General features: G+C 42.9%; 1 protein-coding gene across 9 annotated transcripts in view; it reads left to right on the top strand.

The window, feature by feature from the left end:
- Positions 1-6,839, top strand: part of LOC129727032 (gamma-aminobutyric acid type B receptor subunit 2) — a 59,599-nt gene extending 52,760 nt beyond the window's left edge. For 8 of the 9 annotated variants that reach the window (XM_055684411.1, XM_055684416.1, XM_055684412.1 and 5 more), the window contains exons 6-7: positions 4,173-4,960; positions 5,018-6,839. In XM_055684411.1, coding sequence (XP_055540386.1) covers positions 4,173-4,960; positions 5,018-6,674 — 2,445 coding nt within the window. In that variant the 3' untranslated portion in view covers positions 6,675-6,839. The remainder of the gene's footprint in view (positions 1-4,172; positions 4,961-5,017) is intronic. The other variant, XM_055684418.1, reaches the window with a different exon arrangement.
- Positions 6,840-14,520: the final 7,681 nt, after the last annotated feature.

The following is a 14,520-nucleotide window of genomic DNA, read 5'->3' as shown; positions in this document are numbered from 1 at the left end:
TGACCATGTTGAAAGTCGTCATTCAGGACGATTCCGTTCCGATTGCGGCGCGTGTTGCCCCACACTTCGTGTTTGGCATTGATGTCACCGGCGATGAGGTAGTTGCCGTGTCTCCTCGTCAGCTTTATGATGTCGTACTTGAGAGTTACGTCAGAGCCATCTCGGACGCGGGTTAGCCTCGGACAGTATACCGTGATGCAAGTAAGAGGGCCACTGTTGGTGTTGATTTCGATGCCGATTGCTTCGATTAGTTTGAGCTGGAGGGAAGGAAGCAGCTTGAACTGGATGCCATTCCGTACGGCAATAGCCACTCCTCCACCTGAAGAGTTAGTGCGGTCTAGACGAAGTAGGCGATGGTTCGGGAAGAAGCTCGAAACATCAGGCTTCAGATGGGTTTCTGTCAGGAAGCAGATATCGATGTTGTTAGTTTTGAAGAACTCACCAAGCTCGTAGATTTTGCTCTTGATGGATCGAGCGTTCTAATTTAAGAAGTTTAGGTTAGGTTTATGGCCCATATTTGCCGAGGAATTCAGACACCACCGAGATGGCAGCGTGGATCTGGTCCTGTTTGCACCTACAAGTCATTAGGCGTTGGAAAAGGTTCATTGAGAACTCCTGGATAACCTCTAATGAGTAAAGGTTAGATTCATCTGCACGGTGGTTTGGTGTAATGGCCCAGGCTCCTGTCAATCCGGGAGGAGGTTGTGATGACAAGGGGGGCGGAATAGATTCAGCAGCTCTCAATCGGTCATGTACCGACGATGTACCAGACGGTGGTTTGTTATTCAGCGGGAGCGGTGTAAGATTTGGAACCACATGGCGCAGTCGCGGAAAAATTTCTTCATTAAAAGCAGGAAACTTCTTCCTACCAGTTTGCTTCTTTTTGGCAGCATCCTTCCGGATCTTGATGAACTCAGCTCTCTTTGGGCAACTCCGATCGCTACCCTGATGTTGCTGCCCACAGTTTGCACATTTAACTACCGTGTCCGATTCGCAAACGGTGGTGACGTGATTGCCGGCACATTTGTCGCAGCGGGCGTTCATGTTGCAATTTCTGGTACCATGTCCAAATCCAAGACAATTCATACACTGGGTGACATCACGATGACGTGGACGATATGGTTCCCACTCAACGACGAGACTGAAGAGGGCACGAATTTGACGCAGTGCAGCCAGAGTAGTGGAACCCTTTGCAAAATGCACCAGGCACAGCTGGTCACGGTATTCACCAGTTTGGTTCGCTGAGGCTGAAGGTGTAGGCGTTCCAGTTCCTTCCTGAGCTCGGTTTCCAGCAGGCAATTGAGACCTCGAATGATCACTTTCAGGGGTTTGCTACTGGGGATGTCATGTGTATAGAATTGGAATTCACCAGCAGTTAACTCCTGTTTGACTTTGCCGTAATCCAAGAGTGACGAGCACATAATTTTGATGCCCGTACTACAGAGCTTAAACAGAGGGTAGATCTGCATTCGGGCGAGCTCATCTCGCAGCATGCCGATTTCAGTTGTTTTTACAAACAGCGGAGGCACCTTCTCCCGAATTTGAACCGGAGCTGAGTCGGTTTGTTCATTAACGGAAAGAACAGAGAACGGGTTGCTTTGTAGCAGCGTTTCGTTGGAATTCTTTGAACCAGGCTGCTTGCGAGCACGTTTGGATTTGTCTTCTGTGGATGTGGATGCATCCGATCCCTGTTTTAGGCGAACCATCACCTTCTGCTTTTTAGATGGTTGTGTGGAAATAGACTGTTCCACTTGTTCACACTGCATTTCCTCCTCGGAAGGAGAGAGAGCCGACCTCTCAATGCCAGCCACCGCGGGATACTCCGCAACGAACACGAGAATAAAGACCGAATATAAGAAAACTTTACGAGCACAAAGAGCGTCTGCACCGCACGACGGTTCGACAGAGAATATTTCATTTCAAGAAAACGGCGGTCACTAGCATTAGGAGAATGATACAAAACACCATAATTGCCCACCTTCATGCCACCAACTACTGTAATGCCCAAGAACCAGTTACCATCCTTAGCTTCGTTGTGACAAAGCTGGAATTGAACTGATTCTCTGACATAAATAGCAACACCGCCAGTTTGCCTAGAATGTGATAAACAAGCAGCAACATTGTATCCCGGAATACTATATTGTTCAAATGCTTCATCATCGACAATGTGAGTCTCTGATAAAAACACCAAAAGTGGACGTTTATCTTCAACAATCTGACGTAATGCAACGTAGTTTGTTGTCAACCCCGCAATATTAAAATACAAAAAAAAAACAAACTTATTCACATTCTCGTTGGAACTTGTTTGCTATTTATTGAAACGCAAGCTGCTTTTCTTTTGCTCGAATAGTCTTTTATAAATTAAACACTCTGAACTAAAAGCGGCATGGTTGACGTCCAAATTAGTTTTACGCTCTTTTTTCGTTTTTACACAATTGACGCATTTCAATACAGAAGATGTACACTCAGATGTCTTATGGTTTTGGCTACACCTAGAGCATGCATCACAATTTTTGCAATTCATGCTCTTGTGTCCAAATTCTCCACATTTGAAGCATCTTAGCACATTTATCGCGGGCAATACTAAGCACCGATTAAACTCTACATTTACTTGCTTAGCAGATAACAAACTATTATACGTTTCTAAGTCAATTTCAATTACCGCGCTATACTTGTTATAGGTGAAGCCTGGATTTTCGTACATATTAACTACTTTTACCTCATTGATTGTGATGTAATCATTTTGACTCTTTAAATAGTCAATGAAAACATCAGGAGAAAGATTCTCACTCATGCCCACTACTTTCAATCTAGGCACCGACGTGGGTACAACAGCACTGTATTTTTCACCCAGATTGCTTTGAATGCCATTTTTCACTAAATCAATATTTTCGCCAACGGCGCATTCGACAATAATGGAACCATCTTTACCGTTCCTGAAATTACTAACTTTGTGTGTTTTAGGATCTAAGTTAGTTTTCAAAAACTTCCGAGTTTCCTCGCAAGGTTGTTTGGACTCTTTCGGTTTAATCACAATAACCGGACGAGTCTTAGGTTTAACCGGTTTAAATCCGATATTAGTATTACTTTTGTTACTTGAGTTAGATTTATTGTTTTTACCGCGACTTTTAACAACTTGCGCAAAAGTTGCACCGTCGTCAAAAACATCGTCATTATTTTCGTATTCGATTCTACGCTTTTTGCCGATTTGGTCCGATTCAGAAGGAATCGTTCCAATCCGCGCGCGAGCATTATTAATAGCAGCTATATTCTGATTCGTATTTAATTGCAAAACCGAATGATTCAATTTTTCAAATTTCTCACATAATAATTTTTCAAGAGACTCCTTTACATTTGATCTCAACTGTTCCATACCGATATTTATCGCGCTGTTCATCTGAGTCGCAATTTGATCCCGCATTTGAATGACCGAGTCAGAGAGAGAAGATAATTTCTGCATCTCTTCTTCGATATGCTTCATGTCCGGAGTCAAATGTTGCCCACCACAACACTGGTTTGATAAACACTCTTCACACTTGAAGCAAAGATTATCGTTGTCTGTAATCATCTTTGCCGTCGCCTTGGTGAGCCCGGTGCACTTGTAGTGAAACAAACGTGCACAGTTAAAGCCTACACATTCCAACGGCAAATCTGATAATACAATTGCCGAACTACAGCCGGAGCAAATCATGACACAATACAGGTTAAACGCGGGACGCTACACCAACAAGCATGCAGAGAAGAGAGACAGAGGCAAGGAAAAAAACGATCGCCACCACCGCTGCTGTGAAAGCGCCGGGGGGGATTTTATGTCATCAAACTTTAACGCGAACTTGCTGCTTAAAGCAACTGTTCTTGTACTTAGCCTTGTGTAGATTCACTACCGAAACACGTTAGAATATATCTATCGTGAATCACTTCACTATTTCACACGCAAATTAACAATTTTATATCACCACACAATAACACGACTACTGTGTTCGCCATCAAAAAGCGAAGGTAACACATAAACGACTGAAAAAATTGACAGAATGAGAAACAAATACAAAATGTCACGAAAATATTAACAAACACCGAACTGCCACATTGAACACTTGGATCACGTGGATCACAGTAACCCATTTCTAAGAGACTATTGCAAAGTTATCGTTCTACCCTCATTCCTGTTCTAGGCCTACTATTTGGGTATGTTCGGAGCTGACTACGCGTGGATTCTCCAAGACTCGCAGATCTCCTTCTGGTGGTTGGTCCAATCGGCCACTTGCCCCCTGTCGAATCTCCTGCGGGCGGTAGAAAATGTGCTGCTAGTGTCCAGCTACAATAGTATCGTAGGAATGGGAAACGCCCTCAGCGGTTTGGTAAGAACCATAAATTTGTTGAATGAACCGAAAAGTACATTCCACTCACTATTCCAGACAAACGAAATCTTCCTCCGAAAGCTGCTGGAAATGAACGTGACGGATCCGGTATCGCAGTTCGCCCCACAGACCTACGATGCCGTGTGGGCGATGGCACTAGCACTGCGTGGTGCCGAACGGACCTGGACCCAAGTGGCGCACCCAAATCGAACCCGGCTAGCGCACTACGATTACACTCGATTTGACATCGCTCGGGAACTGCTGCGACAATTCGACAGCCTACAGTTCAATGGCATTTCCGGGCCGGTTTCGTTCGACGGAGCCGATCGCGTTGGTACGACTTCATTCCACCAGATTCAGGCCGGTGCGCTGCGGTTGATTGCATTCTACTATCGCAAAAATCAGACGCTTGATTTTGGTTGTCCTGAGTGCGACTCCGTGCAGTGGGAATCTGGCCAGGTGCCGATTGCCAAGCGTATTCTACGTCTCCGAGTCGATGCAGTGTCACCGTTGGCTTTCTACACCATCGTTATTCTGTCAATTGTAGGAATAGTTATGTCGGTACTATTCCTTGGATTAAACTTGCATTTCCGGAAGTTGAAGTAAGTAGGAAAAGATCAATTGAAAGAATCGATTATTATAGTACTCATAAATTCCAGAACGATGAAGCTGTCCAGCCCAAAGCTAAGCACAATCACCGTTTGTGGGTGTATTGTAGTGTACGTAGCAACAATCTTGCTTGGATTGGATCATTCTACGCTGCCTTGGCCATCGGTTACGTTCTCCACTATCTGCATGGCAAGAATTTATTTTCTTTCAGCTGGATTTTCTCTAGCTTTCGGAGCTATGTTTGCCAAAACCTTCCGAGTTTATCGATTGTTCACATTAAGTGCCGGAGGCCTTTGCAGGGATAAGATTCTGAGGGATACTCAACTGATTTCACTGATTGGAGCCCTACTGCTGCTGGATGCCTGTGTAGTTTCATTCTGGATGACGGCTGATCCGATGGAACGATATTTGCACAATTTAACGTTGGAAATTAGTGCCACGGATCGAAGTTTGGTTTACCTCCCACAGGTCGAACTCTGCCGTTCGCGGCACTACGAAAGTTGGCTTGGAATTTTGTACGTCTATAAGGGAATGCTGCTGATTGTTGGAGTTTACATGGCGTGGCAAACGAGGAATGTGAAGATCGCAGCTTTGAACGATTCTCAGTATATTGGGGTGTCGGTTTACAGTGTGGTGATTACGAGTGCAAGTGTTGCCGTGCTGACGAATCTTCTGTACGAAAAAGTCACACTGGCATTTGTGATCACTTCAGGTTTCATTCTCGTCTCAACGACAGCAACACTCTGTTTGTTGTTTCTTCCCAAAGTAAAGGACATTTTCGACAAGGGAGAGGTCTATGATCCAGTGATTCACAGCATGGGACTAAAAATGCAGTGCAATACGCGCAGGTTTGTTGTGGATGATCGACGTGAACTTCAGTTTCGCGTGGAAGTTCAAAACCGAGTGTACCGGAAAGAAATCGAAGCTTTGGATGCTGAAATCAACCGGTTAGAGAAGCTATTAGCTTATTCTTCACGATCGTCATCGCACTCATCGGAAACTAATGTCAAACAATTGGAGGACTTCGATGCATTCAGTGCAACATCCAGCGGTCTTCCGATGTTGCTACTGTCTGTTCTGCCGCCGGTTATACCACGAGCGAGTTGGCCAACTGTTGAGCTGATTCCATCTCCGTTAAAAAGAAACGTGGCTTTCAGCTCGCAACCACAAATTGAAATTGGGAACGGTGATGAAAACACCGGAGGGGTCATCGGTCGGATGAGGTGTTTGTTTGGATCACGAATACACAAAACGGCCTCCACTTCGGCGCTGGGTGGACTTGCGGCTACCGGACTGGCACTGCGCCCTTCGGCTTTGACAATCTTCACCGAAACGGACGCCGAAGAAGAGCTTTCTTCACCGAGTGTTCGCGGTAGAACGGAAATTTTCACGGTGCAGCAACCATCAGCGGAAGAGTTGCGACTGACGGGATCTGAACCACGGGTGAACTTTGCGTTACCTGATGAGGATGGCCGTCGTCGGGCTTCGACCGTGGAGCCACTGACCTTGCGTGAACGTATCAAGGGATCTCCCCGCTTCCCACATCGGGTGCGCCCTGTTGGACGTCCCATCCGACTAGGTGATTGCGGTCAGCCGAGCTTTTTGACGGTCAAAAGTTGCGAGGGATTGCCGCGGCAAAATGCTAATTCGGAGATCAAGTGGAAGTCAATGGATTTGATTACGTCCGGTGATGGGGAGCAATACTAGACCACGGAAGCAAAAGATTGTTGTGACATGTCTGCTGTTTCTCTCTAGGCGGTTTCAGAGTAGACCGAATTGAAAGCAATGACCACTGAAACTGGTTAACATTAGGCGATATATTATATACTACTGCGTGCTGTGTTCTATAGAGAAATATAGTGTACTTCTAGATGGTTTCGTGTTTTATTTACGATGCGGAAGGAGGCTAAATCCACTTTTAAATAGTGCTAAACATTGAGACTCCACTGCCAATCAAAAAAAAAATCGAACCCGGTGGGTTCAAACGAATATAATGAGTGAATTGTGTAAATTCATTAGTTTCTGAGTTGTCAATTGAGTTGTTGGATACTATAGATCTAGAGGAATCATCTTTTAAAATTCACAGAGAATTTCAATTAACAAACATACGATTTACGTACGTTATCTGCGAAATGTAGATATGCAAAATAGTGATTTTATTTTATTTGTTTAAATGGAATTTTAAGAGAAATTATCAAAATTAAATCTGTCTATTTTACATACAGATCTTGGTAACCGACTTATTTAACACCTGAAATAAATTCGTTGAGTTAAACTACTTTATCTAAACACTGGAAGATAGGCCAGCCTGTGGGCATGGCGTTACGCGCTATGATCCGCGAGGTCAAGAGAGAAATACTTTTTGAACGGCTAGAAGAAGTTACCAAGGCCGAAGATTTGTGTTACTTTGTGTTACTAAATATTGGGAAAGTGTGAAGGCGAGATCTGGTGAGACCCGTGAGAGCGAGATGCACTTCGCTAAAAACGAAGTATAGTCAACAGTTTTATCAAAATCGTTCGAGTGAAATATTTTCTTTAAAATGATTTCGCAAAACCACTTTGCTGAGGACTTGAGATTTTCTCGTCCATTTGCCGATAAACCTGATAAAGTATCGGAAGTGTGACCTTGCCTATATCCGTGGTCTTCGAAGTAGGAATAGTTCAAAAGCTAGGCTACCTTAGGGTCCAAAAAGGAGGTTAAATAAGTTGTTCTTGAAATCAAAAGAAATAATTATCGGTTTCCGTTAGACTCTACTAAAAACTTGGGAAATAAATATTGAAATTCAGTCCGCAAATATAAACTTCGACTGTGACATACAGTCATCCTCAGTGCTTATGTGGAGTCCAGGTAGGTACTTGATTTATTGCTCAAAACAGTACGATATTCGGCAACTTTCACGCTGTTTAGTTTTTATAGTTTTTTTTTTCTCCCCCTGTAGGGCCGAAACACAACTGCGTCCATTAGTAAGGACTATTGTTGTATGACCCATGTTTGATTTGGTATTAGTCGATTATCCTATCACAACTAAGGTGTGATGGACACTGGTTGACATAATACCCGATCCCAGTTAGGGTCGACTCGTTTTATGAAGTCTAATACCTTACCAGGATCACAATGCCAAATTTCATTGGGCTCCACAGATGCAGAGTATATGTTCAGCAGTTTCGGTTTCAAATTGGCAAAAACGACATTCTGTAGATCGAGTTTTTCCAATTTTGCTTAGGTGATACCTACTCGGGCAGTGACCGGTCAACAGACCCGTTAGTACCCGAAGATCTTTTTTATTCAGATTTAGTAAGATCCGAGCTTTCACAGCACTCGGTGTGATAAATCTTCTAGCTTGTCTGAATGTATCCGTGGCGTTCCAGCTTGATTCTACCGTGGACATTTCCCAGGTTATAAATTCAGTCCTCAGAGCGCATTCTGGGACTCCGCAGAATGGTTCCGGACCAATAAAATTTGATGCTGAGCCTTCTCTTGCTAGGCTGTCGGCTTTTTCATTTCCTTCAATGCCGCAATGGCCAGGCACCCAGTAAAGAGTAACTTCGTTCCTACTGGCCAATTGTCTCTAAGAGAGAAGGCATTCCCACACTAGCCTCGATTTACATGTGAAAGCTTTAAGTGCATTTAAAGCTGCTTGGCTGTCAGAAAATATGCAGATTTTCGCAAATCTGTAATTTCTTTTTAAACAGATATCCACACATTCAATAATAGCATGGATTTCTGCTTGAAATACCGTTGGACTGTGGCCCATTGGTATAGCTCTACTGATTCCAGGGCCAAACACCCCGGCTCCAGTATTTACACCCATTTTTCATCTATCGGTGTAAAACACAACAGAACCTGGACGCAGACTCGGCCCTCCTGACTCCCATTCATAGCGGCTTGATTTAACTACTTTGAAGGGGATGTCATAGTTTGTCTTCGTTGTCATCCAATCTTCTATTGTTTTAACATCAGAATTCAGTCTGAATTCCTTAAGGATTCGTAAGTGTCCCACAAGGTCACCATCTGAGATCTCATTATAACGTTTAAATGTCAGAGCACTTTTTGCAGCCTGCTGCTTTACATATTTGTGCAAAGGTAGCATACAAAGGAGGGCTTCCAAAGCAACTGATGGTGTGCTTTTCATTGCCCCAGTTATTGATATACAGGCAAGCCTCTGCAGTTTACCAAGCTTCGCTTGAGCGGTTACCTCATTAATTTTAGGCCACCATATAAGTGAAGCGTATGTAACCTTCGGACGAACAATTGCCGAATAAATCCAATGGACTGTTTTTGGTCGTAGTCCTCATGTTTTTCCCACGGCTCTGCTACAAACCCAAAGGGCATTTGTACCCTTAGAGATAGTCATGTCTAGATGAGAATTCCAATTCAGTTTTTTGTCCAAAGTTACTCCGAGGTATTTAACTTCTTCTGCAAGCTGAATTTGAACACCATCTAGAATAGGCCGTTTTAAATTTAGCTTTTTTCTTTTGGTAAAAGGTACTATAACAGTTTTGGAGGGATTAACATTCAAACCCTCTTCTCTACACCATTCTAAAGTAGGTTTGAGCGCAGTTTGTAGCCGATTAGAGATCGTGTCATCAAACCTCCCACGAACTATTATGGCTACATCGTCTGCGTATCCAATTACTTCATATCCTAGTTCTGTTAGCCTTTTAAGGAGTTCGTCTACAACTAAGGACCACAATAAGGGTGAAAGTACTCCTCCCTGGGGACATCCCTTATTAGATCTGATATTTAGCTGCGCACCTCCAAGATCAGCAGAAATTTCTCGATCTCTTAGCATCGCCATTGTCCATTCAATAATACAGTTATCCAGGCCCCTTGATTCCATTGCGGACCGCATTGAGCTATAGGATGCGTTATCGAATACCCCCTCTATATCGAGAAAAGCAACCAGAGCTATTTCTTTGGCTTGAAAGGACTTCTCAATTTTGTTAACTAACGTTTGTAGCGCTGTTATTGTAGATTTACCTGATTGGTAAGCAAGTTGGTTTTCGCTCAATGGAAACTTCACCAAGACTGTTGACTTGATAAAGTCGTCCAAATTTTTTTCCATTGTCTTTAATAGAACAGAGGAGAGACTGATGGGCCTAAAGGCTTTGGGAGCCGTTCTGTCTCTTTTCCCCACTTTAGGAATAAAGACAACTCGAACCTTTCTCCAGGCTTTTGGTATGTAACTCATGGTAACACTGGCTCTGAAGAGCTCAGTTAACTGGGGAATGAGAGCTTCTTTTCCCTGTTGGAGTAGTGCTGGGAAGATTTCATCTTTTCCAGCAGATTTGTAAGGTTGAAAAGAACTCAATGCCCATTCAACCCTACCAGGCGTGAAGATTTCACAGGCTTTAAGATAGACTTCAGTTGACCATAAAAGTCCTGCCTCTTCTAAGTCCTGTACTTCACCGGATATGGGTGTTGACCCTGGAAAATGAGTTCTCATCATTACTTCCAGAGTTTCAGCGGAATCAACTGTAAAGCTGCCGTCCTCTTTTCTTAGATTGCCAAGACCATTTGAATGATCTTTTGAAAGAATTTTGTGCAGCCTCGCAGCCGTTGGAGCGTTATTGATCTCTTCGCAGACCCGTCTCCAGTCCTGGCTTTTGGCACGCCTCAATTCTCTGTTGTATGCAGTCAGGGCTTTTTTGTAGTGATCCCAGTCTAAAGTGACTTTTGCTCGATTGAACAATTGTCTAGATTTTGAAGTAGAATACTTCTCTCAGGAAGTTCGGCTACATAGGGATGTGAAATGAAAATCTAAAACCGAAAAAAGTGAAAAATATGTCCAATTTCAAATGCTAATAAATCGGTTAGTATTCGATGGATTTCCTTCGTTCTTGCAGCAATAGATTGGAAAATCTTCTAAGATTCTTCCCAAAATAAGATAATTGTAATTTTATTATTCACACTATTGTACTATTGAAAATAGTCAAGCCTTGTCAAAACGAAAAATTCGACCTCTGATTGGCCGTTATATGCTTGCTTCCCAAGCACGGTCGACAGGATCATATACCTTGCAATTGAAAACATGCTCTTTGGCCTATATAAGAGCCTGTTTCAGCCGGAGCCGCTCATAATAGTTCTTCACAGCGACAACAGCAGTCGTCCTTCCTTAGCAGCAGCACTAGCTCTGTGGCTGGTCACCACGTCTCAGGAGCAGCGCGGTTTTTCTCAGCGTGTGTCGCCAGACAGCCATTATTCCCCCCGTGTTGGGGCAGCATGAAGATTGCCATCAGGAAATCCAATTTTGGAAATCAAAATGCCTTTTTGAAGGCAAATAAACAAGTCATTGAAAGTTAATAATGTTTGTCAACGCAAGCAAGTATTCTGTGTTGCATCCTAGCAATTTAAATTTGTCGCACCCGACTAATTTACTGAATGTGAAATAGCTTCCACAGTGCATGTTGTCCGTGTATCTTAATTCCCCCAATGTTAGGGCAGCTCAAAGGTTGTAATTAGCAACCGATTTTGAACAGCAAAATGCTTTTTTAAAGGCAAATAAAAAAATAATTGAAGGTTAATAATTTTCTGGCATCAACACAAGCAGACATTCTGTGCGGGATGCAATCAAATTCTGTGTTGTCTCCCAGCTGCCAAGTTGCAACATGATGCAACACGCAACAGCGAGCAAACGAAATCGCTTGATGTTACAAACTGCAATAAGATACGGGTTAAAACCGTTGCGTGTGTGAAAGCACCATTGGTGTTTATTCGCTGGATACATTATCTACTGTCTACTGAACGCAATAATCTGCTTACATGCGACACGGGGACGGGAACATTTTCTTCAACAAAGCTGCGCAAAACTACACAAAGCATGTTATTTTGTTGCTTCAATGAGAGTGCTATCGGTCCGGCTCGACAGAATGTTCACAAGAAATCATTTTTGTGCATCCGTGCTACGAAACTGAGGAAAAACTTTAGAAACTGAAAAAAGAGGTGGAGCTTATCAAATGATCGCTCTGAACCAGAATGAAGTCACACATATTTTTCAAGTTATATCATTCCACCACGTACGTAAAATAATTCATTCCTATTTTTATCCCTATATAAGAGTCTGTTTTAGTCGAAGCCGCTCATAGTAGTTCCGAACAGCGACGACAGCAGTCTTCCCTTAGCAGCAGCGGGAGCGAGCAGTGGGTACCATCGATAGCGGATAGCGGCCACAACTGTGGCATGGCTGCGAAGAAGCGTAGCAGTTTCAGCGGATCTCACCATCGATAGCAGCAGGGCCAGCTGATGCAGGTACAGCGGATACCAATGGCGGCCACAACTGTGGCATGGCTACGGATAGCGTTGCAGGTGCTCAGCAGTTGGGCCAGCGTATAGCGGCCACAACTGTGGCATGGCTATGCATAGCGTAGCTGTTGCAGCGGGTATTTCAGCATCGATAGTAGCAGGGTCAGCTGATGCAACGACACTCCCTTCACTAAAATGCTGTTTCAGTGTGGTAGCGGGAAGCATCAGCAGCAGGCTTGCATGAAGTGAATACATCAGCCAGCAACTTTCTCTAAAGCCTCTGCCATGGTAGACGCGAAAAGCGGCGCGAACCGATTCGCTCGGCCGTAGGTTGATGTACAGCTCTACTGATGGCTGTACATTAACCTACAGCTGAGCGAATCGGTTCGCGTCGCTTTTCGCGTCTATTATGGCAGAGGCCTAAAGGGAAAGTTGTATCATTTTGTTCAGAAAATATTATTGTCGGTAATATTACAGAGATGCGATTGCGTAAATCCGATTTTGAATTAAACAATTGTTCTTTTGAGAACAAATAACACACTTATTTGAAGAGTTAATAGCTTTTGGTACCAAAAGCAGTATAGTGACAGCCTCAGCGGTAGATGCAGATGCAGCCGGTACTTCCCTGAGGCCGATGTAAAGGTAAATGGGAGCAGCACGGCGAAACAGTTCGGGTTATGCTTAGACGCGCGTCATTTTTCGTTGTTGATATCCCCCACATGAAACGACGCGCTTTCGTATAATAGCGGTGGTATTAGCGGTAGATGCATTTGCCAACACTTACTCCAGTAAAGCCGTGTCTAGTTTTCAATGTGAAAACACCTTTCTCATTGTGTTGACCGTGCGCCTTAATTCTCACTATCAATGATAAATTGAACAATTGTCCTTATAAGGACAACAAATAAATTAATGAAGATTTAATTTTGAATTAGAATACTTCTCTTAGGAAATTCGGCTACATAGGGATGTAAAATGAAAATTTAAAACTGAAAAAAGTGAGAAAAATTTCAAATGCTAATAAATCGGTTAGTTTTCGATGGATTTCCTTCGTTTTTGCAGCAATCGATTAGAAAATCTTCTAAGATTCCTACCAAATGCATGAAATTGCAATTTTATCATTCGAACTATTGTACTATTGAAAACTCTTAAGCCTTGTCAAATCACAAAATTCGACCTCTGATTGGTCGTTATACCGCGCTTTCCCAAGCACGGTCGGCAGAATTATGGACCTAGTAAATTGGGAATGCATCATTTGGCCTACATAAGAGCTTCATCAGATAATAAACAAACATTTCATCGGATATTAAATTGAACAACTGGAATTTGAAGAACACAAATGATTTTTTGAAGAGTTAATATTTTCTCTTTTTGCGCTATAATCCAAAGTTAATTATCTTCATCTACATGCATACTCTGATTATTATTACGTGTTTGCGTCGCTTAGTGTTTGGCTACGGTCATGCAGAACGCAAATAACGGCGCGATGCGATTCGGCAAGACGAAATCTGTTGAAATGTATAGCTCTACTTCGCCTTAAAAAGAGCTGTACATTTCACCACGGTAAGGCGAATCGCATCGCGCCGGCATTCGCGTTCTGCATAACCGTAGCCTTTGTTCCGTTCCCGTTTAATGATGTCGCATTAAATGTGCATATTACAATTCGGCAACACTTCAACTTCTCATTTGCACAAAATTTAAAAATATTCAATGAACTTCATTCAAAATATCAGACAAAAAGAAATTACAACGTTTATTTACTAGAAAAAAATGACTGACACGCAAGCAGCCAGGTTATCTTTCTTGTAAAAGTATTCTACTTCAACCTTGCGGTCGTGGCTTTGCATACAACCTTCTTGTGATTTTTTTCCTCAATTCTGCTAGTTTCTCATTCCACCAAGGAACATCTCTGCTTGATGATCTATGTTGAACAGGACAACTAGCTTGATATGATGAAGTCATTTTATCAATGAATTCATCAGAGGCATTATCTAGTTGTGAACAAGTTTTTATTGGGGTATCTTCAATTGTATTGTGGTTCTTTAAATAGAATCGGTACAGATCCCAGTTTGTTTTCCTTGGGTTTCTGTAGTTTTCAGTAATTAATGGTTCGGTTTTATAATTAAACCTGATATGTTTGTGATCCGACAGTGGTTCTTCATCATGCCAGTTCACAATCTTTCTTGATAACTTGTCACTGCAGATCGAGAGATCAAGAACCTCTTTCCGGTTAGAATTTATAAATGTGGGCGAATTTCCTCTATTACATATGTCAATATTGTTGGACGAAATGTAGTTCAGCAGATTTTCGCC

Source organism: Wyeomyia smithii, chromosome 3, assembly GCF_029784165.1.
Source record: "Wyeomyia smithii strain HCP4-BCI-WySm-NY-G18 chromosome 3, ASM2978416v1, whole genome shotgun sequence".
NCBI lineage: Eukaryota > Metazoa > Arthropoda > Insecta > Diptera > Culicidae > Wyeomyia > Wyeomyia smithii.
This window is presented reverse-complemented; position numbering and strand designations above follow the sequence as displayed.